This window comes from Quercus suber, unplaced genomic scaffold (genome assembly GCF_002906115.3).
Source record: "Quercus suber isolate HL8 unplaced genomic scaffold, Cork oak 2.0 scaffold_1087, whole genome shotgun sequence".
NCBI lineage: Eukaryota > Viridiplantae > Streptophyta > Magnoliopsida > Fagales > Fagaceae > Quercus > Quercus suber.
Window position 1 is genome coordinate 18,452 of NW_027070492.1, and position 17,863 is coordinate 36,314.

The window sequence follows — 17,863 nt, forward strand, 5'->3', positions numbered from 1 at the left end:
GTAACGCCTGCTGGCATTATTAAGTGGCTTTAAGTCGGTCCCAACGGTCTGTTCGTCTGGATGTGTAACCGCCCCTTATCATTTACTGGTGGTAATGATGGAGGGGATACCCTCGTCAATGACGTGTGTTCTCGTCACTATCGATCTTCCTCGTCGTCGGCCTTACCTCTTGCAGGATCTATTTCGTCAGTCCCATCAGTTTCTGTGAATAAACACAAGTTACAACTTAGAATATATAAAAGTGGAAGCTGAGAAAAAAATTCAATAAAGACTCTATTGAGGACAAATTTTTCACACCACATAGCTTCATTTCATTGGCAACCCATACCACATCAACATTATCATAGATTTTAGGAAAACCTCTTTTAAAGCCCAAAAGAGTCCATATTTACACAAAAAGGCACCAAAGCCCATGGTTCAAGCTCATAGCGCATCATCTCATTTTTGGCTCATGATCCAAGCTCATGGGTCTCATCGAGAAAATTTTGGGAGTCGTGGTTTGGAGGGCTAAGAAGTATATTTAGTAAAACTCTAGTGGTTCAAAGTTGATAAAGGAAAACATGTTGCTTGGTATGTCTTCCCCAATTCCCTGAACTTTGACCGGTCAGTGTGCAATAGGTAACATTTGGTAAGCATCTCATATCACATAACACTTAAAATGATAAAACTCTCCATACTCTTTACATAAAAATTAATGTCCATCATATAATATAAGTTTAAAAATGTAATTATATCATTTCATATTAATTATATTATTATTTTCATTTAAATCAATTCCAAGCACATGGCTAAATATATATTAGTATCTCATATCTAGCATTAAATGCTCTCCTTACTTTCCAAGATTTGGTTAAAATAAAAAAAGATCATAATTACATTTCTAAAACTTTATCAAATATCAACCAACTAGTCTACTACTTACCAAAATTATATATGGACTAAATATATAATTTTTCAAAAAAAGAAACTTAGCCAAAAATGCCAACAACAGCTCTAGCAGAAGCTGCAACAACAGCTGCAACAACTCCAGCATTAGCTACAATAGCTCCAGCAGCAACTGCAATAGTTCTAGCAGTAACTTAGGTAGTTGACACATGTCCTAAAATGACACCACTTGCCCATTAATGCCCAATTCTAGTAGCTTACTCTTATACCCAAAGAAGTAAGGATCCCATAAAAGAAATCCTACCATTTTAAGCTAAGATCCTTAGCCTCCAGCTATAGTACCATAAATAGGAAGGTTCCATAAAGGTTATCTTACCATTTTTAGCCAAACCATGAATTTAATGCTAAATATTTTCCCCCAGTAAAAGATGTCATTCAAATGACATCATCCAGCAACTACTACTATAGAGCTGACAGCTGTGATTGACAGCTATAACAGCAGCCCCAATAGCATTAAAGTCTCAAACTTTCTTCTTTTGGCTAACAAACAACCATACACTTCGACTTCTAAGGGAATCTAAGTCCCGCCTTAAACATCAGCTCATACACTCTGACATCTTCGACACCCCAGTAGTAGCACTTTTTGAATTTAAAAGGTAGACGGATTGGGATGCCAGCGGGAATCTGATATTTTTCCCTAAGGGTATCGAAGTGTTTCTTCTTGATGCTAGAATTAAAATCGTTTATCATCCACAACGGAAGAAGGATAAACTACCTAAAACCATTAAGACCTATAACAGATTGGATGGGGGGTTCAGCATTGCCTACACCTTCTTCGTCGTTTGAATCACCCTCCGATCTGTCCACGTACGGGTCCTCATCCTCCTCCGCGAAAGGTGAGTTGGCAGACGAAACCCTTTCATCATGAGAGGTGCCAAGGTCATCCTGACTTGACGGATACACCTCATCGCAGCCCGCTTCTTTTGGACACACGACTGTTCACTTGATGCCTTACTAGACATATGTCACCTACACGTGACGGATAAACCCCTAAGACTCTACAGGTCTACATAGGCGACGGACATGCAATGTTTAAAGTAAATAGCAAAAAGAAAGTTCAAATAAGACAAATGATACTTACAGTTAAATGATGCAAAAAGGCAACGGAGAAGGCGTGGTGGATGATATGTCAGTTTCTGGTAGGAGACGATAGTGCTCTAACATTGGAAATTTGTTGTGGAAAGTAAAAATGAAAGGGAGAAGCAACATATATAGAGGAAACGAAACGGAAGATGAAAGGACGCTTCGGTCCGAGTAATCAACCACTAAAAATGTGCCACGTGCCCCTCCTGCATTAATGACCCTAGGCTAGCTTGTCAATCAAACCGCATTTCCCAAGGATTGAGTTAGACCGTCACTCCACAGGTCCGTCCATCAAAGTAGGCGACAGACCTATAGAGTGAGAGGGTAGTTGAAGGGGATAAAATTTGAGGTAGAAGGATCTGTTCAACAAAGCTAACCATAAGCAATAGTACTAAGGAAAGGAACGGTCTAAACACATTGACAAACAACGAACATAATAAATCATGTCCTGAACAGAGAGGTAAAGAGACAGACAAATTATTCATGATGGACGGATCCCCACTCAAACGGATATAAGGGTGACGGGTGGTGAGGCCATGTGGCATCTACGTGGTCAAAGTGGTCTCCAAGAAACTTCAAATGGAAATATCTTGTGCCATACGATAAACCCTAATCAACATAGTCCCTATATGGAAAGGATCCCGTAAAATATGTGTATTTATGAGGATCTTCCCCACAAGGAAACACCTTTCTCGCTAAGAAACAAAGGTCGGTTCTACACTACTATAAAAAGCCAAATTCCTCAAAAATTAAGATACGCAAAATTTACCTTAGTTCTAGCACTCTAGAGTTGTGAAAGTTTTCTAACTTAACATTCGGAGGATATTTGGCCGGTACCACACCAGTACTCTCTGTAAAGTCTTCTTCTTCTTCTTGGTTGCGCAAGTTTTGTCTAGATCACGTAAGGACTATGTAGCTTACTGACGATTTTTGGAATTATCAATGAAAAGAAATTTGATTTTTTGATAAATGAAAAAGCAGATCTGTTTTTATGTTTTTTTTTTTTTTTTAAATGGTTTTAACTTTGTAAAAGACCAGATCTGTTTTGTGATGATAAAAAAAAAAAAAAATTGATTTGATAACAGAAAAATCAGATCTGTTTTCAAATGTTCAAAAAAAATATGAAAATGATTTTTTATGAGAAGAGTTTAACTCATAACATGAATTTATGCTATATGAACCACACAAAACAAACAACCATAAACACAATCATGCATAATCTTTTTCTTTGTTCCAAAATCTGCATATGTTAAAAAAATCAGATATGTATCTAAGAAAGATACAAACCAATTTTTGATTGAAAAAATTCAGATCTGCATCTAATAAAGATGCAGATCCATTTTTATTAAGAAAAATTCAGATCTACATCTAAGAAAGATGCAGATCCGTTTTTTGATTAAGAAGAATTTAGATCTACATCTAAGAAAGATGCAGATCCGTTTTTTGATTAAGAAGAATTTAGATCTACATCTAAGAAAGATGCAGATCTGTTTTTATGTTAAGAAACATTCAAATTTACATTTAAAAAAGATGCAGATCTATTTTTGATTAAGAAAAAGCCAGATCTACATCTAAGAAATATACAGATCCCTTTTTTATTAAGAAAAAATTAGATATACATCTAAGAAAGATGCAGATCTATTTTTAATAAAAGAAGTTAGTTATATGCAGATCTTTGAAAGTTTAAAAAAAAAAAAAAAAAGATTATAACAGTTACACATAAAAAGTCAAGATAATCTAAGCAATGATTAACAATTCATATTATGGATAAAGGAAAACATGCATCATCATAAACAAGAAGCATAAAAAAAGAAGAATAGGGTGATTGAAAACAACCTCTTGCATGAGCACTTCTTGTTCTTAAGGGGATGTTTTAGGGTTTAAAGAAATTTATTCAATTATCTTTGAAACCTAAAAACCCTAATTTAAACAGCAAATATCGGAGAGGATCAGCAAATATTAGCAATTTGAGAGTCTCAAAACGTATGCCTCCCCGAGTGTAAAAAAAAAGGGTGCTGAATTATGAGATCCAGTCTCTATTTATAGAGGCCAAAAGACTGAAAAAATAGCCCCGAAGTGTAGAATGCGAATCAAGACTCATCCTTCAGCAAAAAGATAAAAAATGGTGTGTCTTATTGCCACCCGAAAGGCGTTCGGCCAAAGCCCAAAAGGAGGCAATTCAGCACTCCAAAAGTGCCGAATGGTGCTCTTGGATGCCGAACGTTCTTTCATGTTCGGGTGCCTTTTGAACTCTCTTCCTAGGGTTTTTTGATCTGGTCCTTGCACCTAGACGTGTTTTCATCCTTAGTTCATGGTTTTTTTTTTTATCGCTTTTATGGATAATTCAGGGCTTTTCAGGAATAATTATCTTGTAAATAAATATCCTAAAATAAATCTTGATAAAGTTTAGATTATCTACAATTTTATTGTTATCTAATCATCCATTTTATTCCTATGCATGTATCCCTATTTTAAACACTAATTATCAACCAATCACAAAATTATTTAATTAATTTTAATTGTTTAACCAATCAGAATTAATTTAAATTAATCATGCGTGGTCGACTCTACCTAGACACAAGCATGTTGACTGTGCAAACTTGATCATGTGATATTTTTCGATCCAATGGTCCAATTTGAAAACCGGGCATACCGTTGTGACCGTTAGAACCTCAAGATCATTTTTATGATATGCAATGAATAAATTGATGCATATAATGCAAGGACAAATTGATGCATGTAATGCAATTATGATTTTTTGGGTACATGGATGGTCATTCAAGTCATTCTCCTTAATCAAATCATAGGTGCAAAATTGAGTGTCTACAATCATTTATCATTTTATGAGATAATTTTAAAGCATTGTTGAGGTAATATCTCTCAATTGTTCTATAATTTTAAGGTAAATTCTAATTAATGTATATATTATTATTTAAAGTTTATTTGAAGATTATTTATTTATCAATTATTATTCTTAAAAACAAAAGTTGGTTTTGAGAGAGAGTAAAGACCCACAAAGAGAGATGAAGGAAAAAAAATAGAAGAGTAATGCTCAGGACATAGAAAAGTACACAATCTTGTGCCACAACTCACCACGTGGCAATTTGTGATTGGGGTAAATGTGATGGTAGGCCATATGGGGACACACTTACACCAATCAAAATTCATCATGTGGTGAGTTGTGGCACAAAGTTATACACTTTTTTATGTTTTGAGCATTACTCAAAATAGAGACATGAGTCTGTGAAGAGAGAGAATAGCAAAAGCAATGGTAATAAGCAGGAAAATTTGTGTTATATCAAATAAAATATTAACAATTCTACTATATACGTCAGATGACACCTCACTTTTTTTAAAAAGCCAAGACATAAGCCTAGCCAGTGAGGCCTAGCTCAAAGCTATGGACAGTATATTGAAAATAAAAACTCTTCAAACTTCTTATATATATATATATATTTATTTATTTAGGTGTAAATTTTAAAATTTTAATTGTCGAATTTTATGTTCCTTATGTTATTAGCATACATTTGTCAAATTAGATGTGATTTACTATACAATCAATAAACTTATTCTTTATACACAATTTTAGATCATAAAAATTTAAAATTTTAATATTTGATGTAATAACAATTAATATTTGATTTTCATGAAATTTTACAAGCACGAAAGCATGATTGATATGATAAGAATATGTAATCCATTGGTTAGATTTTCAAAATTTATACTTAATATAAAAACATATGAAAAATTTAAAAAGTTTCTCTCCAAACTAATTTAAAGAAAAATTTTGTTCTATAAAATAATACAATATATATATCCTAGTGACGTATTTTTCAACACGTCCAATGAAGTAAATGAAGTATCTATTGATAGTTGGCTTTCAAACCCAAGCATTTTGTTCAATAAATTTTAGAGTGGAAATACAAAACTAGTACTCTACAAAGATGCTAAAACACAACAATAGTGTATTTTACATAGGCAAGATCAATTACATTAACAATAATAACAAAGAAATACACAGACAAGATCAATTCCTCCGAACAAGGAACAACCATCCAAATTATGTATCCTTTGAACCCTTGCTACTTATAGTAAATACTATTTGTAAAAAAGTGAGCACCAGAAGAATAATAGCAGCCACTGTTGAAGCGCCTCTCCAAAGAGTGCTAAAATATTCACGTTTTAATGTTGCCTTCCATCTGTGCCAAGGAGTTTCATAGAAACTGTTCAATTCTTTACAAAGATTAATGTAATCAGTTCTCAACTTTTTCCCCACGATTCCTTTGTTAAGATTGTTAATCATAGATTTTGCTGCATTGTTGTCGCCTAGAAAATTAACCAAGATTTTTTTACCACAAAGTAAATCCACATCTTTTCCAGTATTGATAAGTAAATCCATGAATGCGTTTTCTATATAGCAAGTTTGCTCTAATGCCATAATGTTTCGAAAAACAACTTCAGTCAAATCGTTTAATACTAACGTTGGGATTTCCAACACTCCTTTTTCAAATTTTATGTCAAAATTGCATTCACATTGACCATGCTTGAACTTTACTCCTGCCTTATGTAGCTGGGTTGCGGAGAACAAATAATGTTCAGGCAGTTTCTTGTTTCCTTTTGGACGCTTCTCGGGTGGAGGTAGTAGAAAGGTTCTAACAAGATCGGTGAAGTGTTCTATTTTCAAATTTTTGGGAAGGGTTGTGTGTTCAGATATAAATTTTTTACCAAAGTAGAGAATAGAAAGCTCAAGTAAAGCATTGTCAGGGAGAGATGGAAATACAAGATGGTGTAGTTTGTCAATAACAATGAATGGAAGCTGATTTTCAAGTAATAGCCAGTCAATCATCACAATAGTAGCCCTTGGTTCCTCAACCACAGGATCATCACTTGTCTGACTTCCTGAACTGCATTTGAATAAAAGCTCAAGAATGAAGCAGGCATCCACCAATATCATTTTCACAAACCTATCACTGGTAAGGTCAATAGTCTCTTCATAACACCCGCGAATGCTTTTTTCCATTTCTCTTATTGTGCCTACTAAATACTCCAAATTTATATTACTCCGATTCACAAAACTCCTGAAGTATCTCTCTTTATGCTCTTCCATGGCTTTCAATCTTTCATTTTTGTGGTAAAAAGGGCCAATTGAAATAACCTGAGGAGTGTATGCTTCTTCATTCCATTTTCGAAGGTGGTGTGGAACCTTATAGATACGACCTGGAGTTAATGATTGAATCTCCGGCCTTTCAAACATTTCTCTAATTTCAATTACTAACTCATCGTTTTTATTTTCATTTTCACCTGAAAGGTTTGCTTCCTTTTGAGTATTTTGATCTTCATTATTTACTGGAGCAGTTGCTAGTTGAATTTCCCTACCAGCTGATTCTTCCATCTCTCAAGTTGTCTTCCTTAAATTTCCTTAGGACAAACACAAGACCCACTAGCATTAGAAATATTAGGTGATACTTGTAAAATATATATATATATATATATAAAGGTGGGTAAACTAAATAGGTGATTACTGAGTACTAATGATGCATGGACAAAGCTAATATATATATTGAGTGATAGAGTTCAATTTTGGTTTTGAAGAAAACAATAATTAATAGGATAAACAATTTAAGCACTTAAAATCATTTAATATTATTAAAAATCATTTGATAGAGTGATGAGTAAACTGTTCGTATTGAAGATTTTTCCACTTCAATAAGAAAAAGAAGGCAGTTAGTTAACCATTTATATATTTAATTTTTACTTACCAATGTAATTTCTGTTTTTCTATTACTATGGGGGTTTTTTTTTGGGTTAAAAGTATTACTATGAATTTGCTAATGTTTATTATCTTCTTCAAGGATGTTACTCAATTATCATGAAAATCTCTTTAAAAAGGTAGGTAGTAATTTTTCAGAACTTGGTATAAATTGTCAATAAGATTCTCCTTTAAATTTGTACTTGAATTAATGATCATTTTTGGAATTGTAATAGAATTTAAATTAGTTGAATTTAAATGGTCATATATCATATATAATATAATATATTAAATCAAGGTAGAGAGAGAGAGTTCAATGAAGACTCTAAATTACATTCCAATTTTATGCTAAATGTCATTTTAATTGTTCTATTATTTGATGTCAAGTATCTCTAGATTTTAAACGGACTCCAATCTTATGCCAAGTGTCTTTTCTAATGTGTTTCTAATTATGTGCAATTATATTTGCATGCAAATTCAAGAATCTAAACTAGAATATAAGAAGACTCAATTCGAAATAATTATTTGTGTATATAATACCATGAATATATATATATATATATACTAGTGTTATGCCCATGCGATGCACGGCTTAACAGAAAAGTATATGTAAATTAAACATAACACAAACACAAACCCTTGTAGGAGAGAATACAAAATTTGGTAATTCTTAAATAATAAATAGATAAGGTGTACGTATTTATAATGGTTTATATATATAATTGATTTCATGGATTTAAAACTGCCTTTATGAACCTTAAAAAAAAAAAAAAAAAAAAAAAAAAAAAAAAAAAAAAAACGAAGAAGAGAAATACATACTTGCAATAGTATGGATAGTAGGTTTGATAAAGCATTCTACTATGGATTTCACAAACATCAAATTGCTTAAGTAATAAGAAAAAACAAAACAAAAAGAGAGTTAGATTTCAAATCAACATAGAAATCGTAAGAGAATGAGAATTATTGATAATGGGGGAGAGAACTGATTAGAATAATAAGTAGTGTTTCTACTTTCTATAAAAAAATAAAAATAAAAAAAAACCCAAAAAAAAGAAAAAGAATGAAGAAGCCGTAAAAAAGAAGCAACAGCCGTGGTAGGAATATATAAGAATACACTAAAAAAATTCTCTAAATATATTAGAAATCCTAACTTAAATAGGATTCAAAAGTCTTCATCTAATAGATAATCTCCCAAAAAAAAATCATAATAATTTTATCTAATAGATAATCTCAAATAATAATAATCATAATAATTTTTCAAATCGCGTAAATGACACCCTTAATCCAAACTTGATAATTTTAGAGGGGCCTACCTGTGAATGTTTCTCTCTAATTAGCCTCTCTTTATAGGAAAAAGACTTGAGTTGTCAGAAAAACAAAAATCGAGTAATAAAATTTTTTTTTATATAAATAAATAAATGAATTTTTGAGGTTGCCAAGTAGGCTTGGATGTGTATGTATATTCCAATGTGTACGTAACTCCTTCAATTCATGTAAAAAGGAAAAGAAAAAAAGTAACCATGTGTGAAGAGTAAAAAATCACAATAAAGGTTGGTTTTTATCTCAATAATCAAATAAATATAGATTATAACTCTCCAACTCATGCACATGTTTAACTCTTCCTAACTATGCATGTTGGTTTTTTTTTTTTTTTTTAATAATTTTTTAACTTCAAAATTTGGTGAGATAGCATTAGCACGTATATTAAAAAAAATTTGTTATTTTTATCTAAAAATTAGTGATAAAGATAAAGCAATAGTTGATAAGAACAGATAAGAAAGTTGCTTTTATCTATAAATTTGTGGAATTGTGAAGCTGAAATCTAAATCTAAAAATAAGTGGAATGTGAAGAGGGAATCCAAAGAAAAAAAAAAAAAAAGTAACTGTGTGTGAAGAGGGAAAAATAGTAAAAAATAAATTAATAATAAAAGGATTAGAATTTGTATTGTAATCAAATTAATATTTTTATCATCTTAGAAATTATAGAAGAAGAAGAAGATAAGATTAAAAAAATTATATCTATTTTTTAAAAATTTTAATTTTTTTTTTGCAATTTGGTGAAGCAACTTGGCGCAACCACGGCTTCTAAGCCCAACTTTATTATACAGTATATGATATATATTTATGTGTGTGTGTGTGTGTGTGAGAGGTAAGTTCTCTCATGCCTTATGGTGTAAGTTTTTGCAGTGTTTGGGATTCAATGGGTAATGCCAAGGTCAATGAAATCTTTTTTCTTTATTTGGAGAAACTGGTTTGGAAAGCATCTTTCAATCATTTGGAACATGGTCCCCCCACCTCCCATCTTTTTTCAACTTCTGCTTTTAATTTGGTTTTTTAAAATTGGAATCACAACTAAAATTTATTTTTGGGAGTCAATGGAAATAACACAAAGAAGAATCAGCATCTAAGAAGGATTTGCTAATCTAAAATCTCTATCTAGATTGGGAAAAACAACTGCAACATATGGCCATACCATTTTTTAGTTGAGTTTTGATTGACGCTCTCTAGGCATCTCTCTGATTTTTTGAAAGAAGACATTGATTAGTGCTTCCAGAAGCTTTTTCTCAAGGTTCTAATTAAGAATTTTATCTCTGTATTTTTTAGTAATTCTAGTGTCATATAAACAATAATAACTTTTCCTATAACTATCCTACCTAGAAAATTGTGACTGGTTGCATATTACTTTCATATAAACCTACCACTTGATGTGACAGTACACATGACAATTCACATGGTATAAAAATAATATTTTATTTTGAATGTTAACTATGTCAGTAATTTCCATTCACCAGTTAACAACATTACTATTTTGGATAACATATCACAAGGCTATACAACACATTATGAACCAATTTAAGTAACAACATTACTATTTTGGATAATATATCACAATGCTATACAACACATTATGAACCAATTTAAGTCAAGCACTGAATAGTTAATCCTGCCGCCAAAGGCCTTGTAGCTGAATTGGCAACCTCCCCATGCACAAAGTGCTTGGGAGTCTAGGGGGAAAAGGGTTTGAGCTGCGGGGTTAGCAGCATGTTGTAATTATCTCTAAAAAAAAAAAATAGTTAATCCTGCTAGGAGACTAGGAGATAACAGATATCAAGATATTTTTCTTTGGTTGGTATTGAAAGCTTTTTCATTTTTGGAAGTATTAAATTTAAGGCACAAAAGTGGAACAGAGCGCAGCCTCTAAAAAAAACTAGTATTGCATTAATGATTGAAAAGAATAACTCAGTCATTATTGTTTTTTAAACAACAATTTTCAGTCTTTAAACAACAAATTATAGGCTAGTGATATATTCGAAGTACAATAAGAATCCAAATTAGTTTCTAATTGTAGTCTAATTTCACTCCATGTGTTTATTTTAATTTTATTACTTTTGGTGTCAAGTGACTCATTCAAAATATCAAGTGTTAAAGCTAAGGTAATCACTTCACTCACTTTTTTGGTTTTTGGAAGTTTGGAGGTAGAGGAATGTAAAAAGTAAGGGGAAATGAGAGGAGAGAGGAGGGAATTGTTATTCATTCCTCTTGTTTGGATGTTTTAAAAATTAAGTGGAGGAAGGGGAATATATATCTCTCCTCTTTGTTTGGATGTTTAAAAATTAAATAAGGAGAGGACATGGGGGGAATAATCCTATAAATTAGGAAAATGCTAAAGTTATAGACTATTTTATAACTTTTTTTTTACAATCTGCTTATGTAGTGAGTGGTTATTGGTAAGTAAAAAAGTGATCTTAGTAGTGGGTCTCGATGAGAACCAATAATAATTTACTACATCAATAGTTTGAAAAATATTTTAAAATAGTTTGTGGATATAACATTACTCTATAAATTAACATAAAGATAAAATTGACAAATTAAATTAATTTATTATAATGACCCATACTTGCTTATTTTGAGGAACTAGATATAAATTGACATCATAAGAGCATAATTGACAACTAATTTTTTTTAATATAAGTTAAACCCTCCCACCTACTCCCTGTTGGGCTATGTGGATTTTATTTTGTGTTTGATCCAGTTTGTGACCTGACCTAATTTGGATGCGTTACGATTTTTAATGGGCAATTTGGTATGGGAAATTTTTTTTGACTCATTTTGGATCCATTGTTTGGGATATATATGCTATTGCTTTGGATTAGGGTTTGATGTATTGAAAATTGTATTATATGGCCACTTTTGTATTTTCTATTCCTTAAATCCTTGCAACTATGTGGACACAAACACATTGTTTAACCTTGTAAATATTTATGTTGTGTGATTTTTCTTGGCCCATATTTCTATCTATTTTTCATTCCTCATAGGTTTAGGGATTAGGTTAAATTCCTAGCACTACCCTCCAAAATTTTCTAATTGGGAGAATTAAAAAAGTGGGGTTGTGACCCCTCTAAATCCCCCTTCCTCCCACCTCAAAAACATTCAAATGAGGTTATGATCAAACCTAACCCTAGTCCCCTTCCTCTACTCCTCTCTCCATCCAAATAAGCTTCTAGGTAAACTAAAATCACTTCATTTTTACTATTGTTAAATGATTTCATGCAAAAATATGAACTACAATCTAATTTGTATATAATTTTAACTGCCTAAGTCAATGTTATTTCGGCAAGATGACGATGAGAAAATAAATAAATACATTGATAGACAAAAATACTGAGTGAAAAATGTTATGAAAACCTACATCGGTTATTGAAGTGTAGCTGCAGATTGAAAGCCTGAAAGAATGACCTTGTAAGTACGAATTAACTATCAACAACTCATGCAATCATTCTCACTGAGGCGAAATGAATTCCATTAGGATATATTTGTTAAGGAAAATATATAAGATGAATTAAATCAAGCAGACCAAGAGTAAAATTGAAAAGAAAGAAAAATTTATTAATGATTGAAAGCTGAGGCGTGGAAATTTACCCACTGTCTTAAGAAGTGATTTGACCCCACTAGATATAATTTATCATTTGCGCAAAATTGACTACAACGATTACCCCCAAGATTCAATGGCAAACTTTGGTTGTGTGTACTAACAAAACAAGGCTTTGAACTAGTATTAATGTCCGAAAAAGTGAAGGAATTTGTAATAGAGTAAGAGACACAAAATAGAGGACTTTTGGACTGCTCTCCATATACGTGAAGAGAACATTACCTCTGTCTATATATTGCACTAATTAAAATTTTTTTTAAGGAAATGGTTGACAGAAAGATCAGTACATCCTTGGAATCAGCATGGTGAGCGTCGCTTTTTTGTCTTTTACGATTGAGGGAATCTGCCTTAGCAGCTGTCTTCCTTCATTTTCATTATTGGAAGAAGGAAATGTGTTTAAGAAAAGAGATAAGAGGGGCCGAAATGATGGGATGCTTATTAAGTTTATTATCACCTACCCTACCCCTATTACTGATTTGGTCAAAGATTGTCGATAAGAGTATAATCTTTTACTCTTACACAGAATGAGCAAGAAGACAACAGCCAATGTAGCCATTCCATCGTGAATAAGAGGAATGAGTTTTCATTCTTACCAATTCTATTCTCTACTACTTAAACTCTTAAACAAGAGAGTAAGCTTTTCATTCCCTTCGTTAAAACTCTCAAATAAGAGAATGAGAGAATATTATAAAATTATTCTCTTCATTCCATTCTATTCCCTCCTCCCAAATGAGACTAAAAGAGACAAAGACCACTGATAGAGATAAAGGAAAGAAAGTAAGAGACTTGTGGGTTTTGAGAGAGAGTAGAGACCCATTAAAGAGAGATGAAGGAAAAAAATAGAGACAAGAGTCTGTGATGAGAGAGAATAGGGGCAGGGACGAACCTACAATGCCCCACCCCCCCATCTCTCCTTTCTCCCCCTTGTTAGACTCTCTCTCTCTCTCTCTCTCTCTCTCTCTCTCTCCAATCCAAAAAAAAAAAAAAAAGAGTAAAGGACTTTCATATTTGAGCAATGGAGGAAAATGGTAAGTATTGGGTATGGAAGATGGGATTTTGGTGAGAAAGAAGAATAAAAGAAGACAAAAGATGTGATTCAGACCTTACCGTAAAGGACCCAAATCAAAAAATGCATGAAAATATAGAATTTGAAATGAGAAAATTTCTCCATATATTGCACCAAAGCTACATTAAATTATTAATATTGTTTGCTTGAAGTCGACCTTTTTTGCCTAACATTTCAAAAAATTTCGAAAAACTCCTCCAATTAATCAAAAGTCCTAAAGAAGTTTCATTTTTTTTTTTTTTTGAAAGCGGACCTGACTTTTATTTAAATAAAACTAGAATCTTCATACAGTGCTTGTAGTGCAGGTGGAGGAATATCCCCCAACCATACAACCTCATCCACTAGGGGTGTGCAGCCAACTTGCCAAAACCGACCCGATCCAACCCAACCCACCGAGTTGGGTCGGTTTTTAGGCCTTGGTGGGTTGGGTTGGATTACAAAAAAAATTTTCGATAGCCGGTCGGGTTGGGTTTGGGTAATAAAATTTCAAACCCGCCAAACCCAACCTCATCCACCTATATATTTAATATATATATATATATATTATATAATTAATAAATTTTTTAAAATAACCAGCTTTTCCTATCCTATATAAAAGTCAATTAGTTTACACAAACCCTAGTAAATTACTATTGTTATTTAGTCATTGGTGTTGTTTGTCTTTAAGAAGTTACATTGATACTAATCTTTGGATTTTTTTAATATATTTATATTTATATTTTTTTCTACTCAATTTAATAATAATAATAAAAATTTGTTTAACCCATAGGTTCAACCCGACCCATGTCGGTTGGGTTGGACTTATGTGATGGGTTGAGTTGGGTTGAGTTGATTTTTTTTTACCCACCATGATGGGTTGGGTCAAAAAATCCCCTCAACCCAACCCAACCCGACCCGACCCATGCACACCCATATCATCCATAATACATCTTGCAAACCTGGCTAATGAGTATGCTGCAATATTAGCTGATCGACTTACACAGCTAAAGGACACTTCTTGTAGACCCAAAATAATACAACCTATATCTTCGTTAGAAATGATGGAATCCATTACAAAGCAGTTATCTCCCTCAATAATCACACTATAGAACCCCGAATCCACGGCTAACTCTAAGGCCTTCCTGCAAGCAAGCACTTCAGCCTCCTTACTGTCAAACACCGCAGGGCCTTTAGCTAAGATGGACGCCATTACCTCCCCCGATTCATTTCTAATAACAACTCCGAACCCCGACGCATCTTATATCCTAAAATATAGCGGCGTCGAAGTTAAGCTTAAAGCTATTAGCTGTTGGTGGTCGCCACTCTAAAACTCTCAAAACGCACTTGGAAGTCACCGACTGAACCTGGGCTTCCCTAAATTCCTTCAAAAGGTCTGCTGCTCTCTACACCAGCTGAGATGGATCCTACAACTCCCCTCCATGTAGCACCATATTCCGCTGGGACCAAATAAGCCGTGCCTGCACAAAAAATAGCTCGAGCTCCTCCAAATTTAGTTTATGTATCATCTTCTCCACCAACTGTCTTATCTCACGTGTATCACAGGTACCCTTCTGCAGCTTCCTAATGCTCCCTGCCCACACATCTTGGGCCACACTGCACTCCCATAGCGCATGCAAAATAGATTCATCTCCTCTTGTGCAAAGTTGACAGGTCCAATCCTCAATAATCTTTCTACGAGCCAGATTTTCACATGTGGGTAATATATCATGACAAACTTGCTAACCAAATATCTTAATTTTGTTTGGAATATGAAGTTTCCATAGTGTACTCCACATTGAATCACTCGTCCCTGTATTGGAGCATTCCCCCTGCATGTTTTCCTCCTTCACAATCTGCCTGGCTATTTGTTATTTGGATTTGACTGTATACTCTCCCTTCCTGTTGTGTATCCAATATATGGAATCCTAAATGTGTCTTAGGCTTAGTGGAATACGGAGAATAGTTGTTGCATCATCACTGTGAAACTTCTCCTTAATAAGTTGGCTATCCCAAGTATGGGTTGACCAATCAATTAGTTCTGCCACTCTCCATTCCCACTCCTCATTTGGAACCGTATGAATCACCTTATTAGTTGGGTGCTTTGGGATCCATCTGTCCTTGGTAACCCGAATTGCTGATCCATCTCCAACCCTCCAACAATGCCCTCTCTCCAAAATTTCTTGGGCTGCCAAAATCCTTTTCCAAACGTAGAAGCTGTTTGGAATGTCCACCGCATCCAAAGAGCCACATCTTGGGAAATATTTCGCTTTGAAGCATCTAAATAGCAATGAATCTTTCCCTTGCATCAACCTCCATCATTGCTTGGCTAGCATTGCTAAATTGAAACTTCGAATATCACGAAAACCCATTCCCCCCTCTTTTTTGGATGAAGAAAGCATGTCCAACTTCTCCAATGGATCTTTCTTTCATTGCTAACTTGTCCCCACCAAAATCTGGCACACACAACATTGAGTTCGTTGCATAGCTTTACCAGTAATTGAAATAACCCTATTGTATAGGTCGGTATCGATTGTGCAACGACTTTTATGAGCACCTCCTTGCCCGCTCTTGACAATAGTTTCCCTTTCCATCCTTGCAGCTTTTTCCAAACTATATCCTTAAGAAAGGAGAAAGTTTGGTATTTTGAACGTCCAATCAGTGTTGGAAGTCCCAAGTATGACTCAACTCTATCCACTTCCTTAACACCTAAATTATTTTTTATCCATTCCCTTTGTTCTGTCTTTGTGTTACTACTAAAGTATATTGAAGACTTCTCCATATTGATGCACTGACCGGAGGCCTTGGCATACAACTGCAAAGTATCCATGATCACTTGGACTTCTTCTTGCTTGGCTTGGCAAAATAATAAAGAGTCATCTGCAAACAGGAGGTGAGTAATACTAGGAGCTCTTCTGCAAATAGACACCCCATGGATTCGATTCTCTATCTCCGCCTTTGCCAATAAGGAAGTGAATCCTTCTGCACAAAAGAGAAACAAATAAGGGGATAGGGTGATATTACCATAAGCTTTACCATTAATTTTAACAGAAAAAGAAGTGGATACACAACACATCACCCGTTCTATCCAAGCATCAGGAAATCCCATCTTCACCATTATACTCTTAAGGAAGGCCTACTCATCCCGGTCATAAGTTTTACTAATGTCTAGCTTCAAAGCAAGCAACCCTTTTTTACCCTTTTTATGCCCATGCATAGTGTGTAGTGATTCATATGCCACCAGGATGTTATCAGTAATAAGCCTACCCGGGACAAAGGCACTTTGGGTAGGAGAAATCAGTTGGGGTAAAATTTTCTTCAATCTGTTAGCCAAAACTTTTGAAATGATTTTGTATATGGCGTTGCATAGACTAATGGGTCTGAAGTCAGACATTTTTTCCGGGGACTTTATCTTGGGAATAAGGACAATATGAGTATAATTAACTTCAAGATCCATAATTCTAGAATTTAGAAAGTGCAACGTTGCATTAGTTACATCATCACCAACAATATGCCAAATTTTTTGATAAAAAAGAGCATTTATACCGTTGGGTTCAGGAGCCTTCGTTGGTCCCATTTGGAATAAAGTTGTTTGCACTTCATCTGCCCTATATTCACTGCATAGAATCTCCACCATATGTGGGGTCACCTTGTGTTGTACTGCAGCAATACAATCTTCCATCTGATCACAACCCCCCGTTTTGAACATAGTCTCAAAATAGTTTATTGCCACTGTGGACGACTAAATTTCTCGGTTCGAAATAAGTCAAACAAGTAAAATAGTTTCACAAATGCGAATTTGTATTGATGATTGTATGGTACAATTCTCTGTAATTACAAAAGAGTGATCCTCTGATTCGATCTCCTTGAAAGATTTGTTAATTGGATTTGTGGTAATGTGATTTTCACTTGAACACAAAGTATCCTTCAATTTGGTTGAAGGATGGATCGAAGATTGTTGAAACGGAATTACAATGAATCTCTGGCTATGAGCTTGTTAGAAATCCTTTGTTCTTCACGTTCTTCGTGTTCTTCGTGTGTTCTTCGTGTTCTTGGTGCGTTCTTCGTCTTCGAAGGTTTGTGGTGGAAGTTCTTCGGGGCTTTAGAGGCTTGA

At 33.9% G+C, this 17,863-nt stretch overlaps 1 protein-coding gene across 1 annotated transcript; it reads right to left on the reverse strand.

The window, feature by feature from the left end:
- Positions 1 to 968: 968 nt before the first annotated feature.
- LOC112024144 (UPF0481 protein At3g47200) lies at positions 969 to 7,420 on the reverse strand. The gene is made up of 2 exons (XM_024056781.1): positions 6,382 to 7,420; positions 969 to 1,057 (listed from the first exon to the last, which is right to left on the reverse strand). The coding sequence occupies exons 1-2, from the start codon at positions 7,418 to 7,420 to the stop codon at positions 969 to 971; spliced, it is 1,128 nt and encodes a 375-aa protein (XP_023912549.1).
- Positions 7,421 to 17,863: the final 10,443 nt, after the last annotated feature.

Excerpts from the sequence above, each read along its gene's own strand:
- LOC112024144 (XM_024056781.1), bottom strand. The coding sequence starts at position 7,420 with ATGGAAGAATCAGCTGGTAGGGAAATTCAACTAGCAACTGCTCCAGTA. Across the intron at positions 1,058-6,381 it reads AGATGTGGATTTACTTTGTG|TTGCTGCTGGAGCTATTGTA; the intron begins GTAAAAAAATCT and ends GAACTATTGCAG.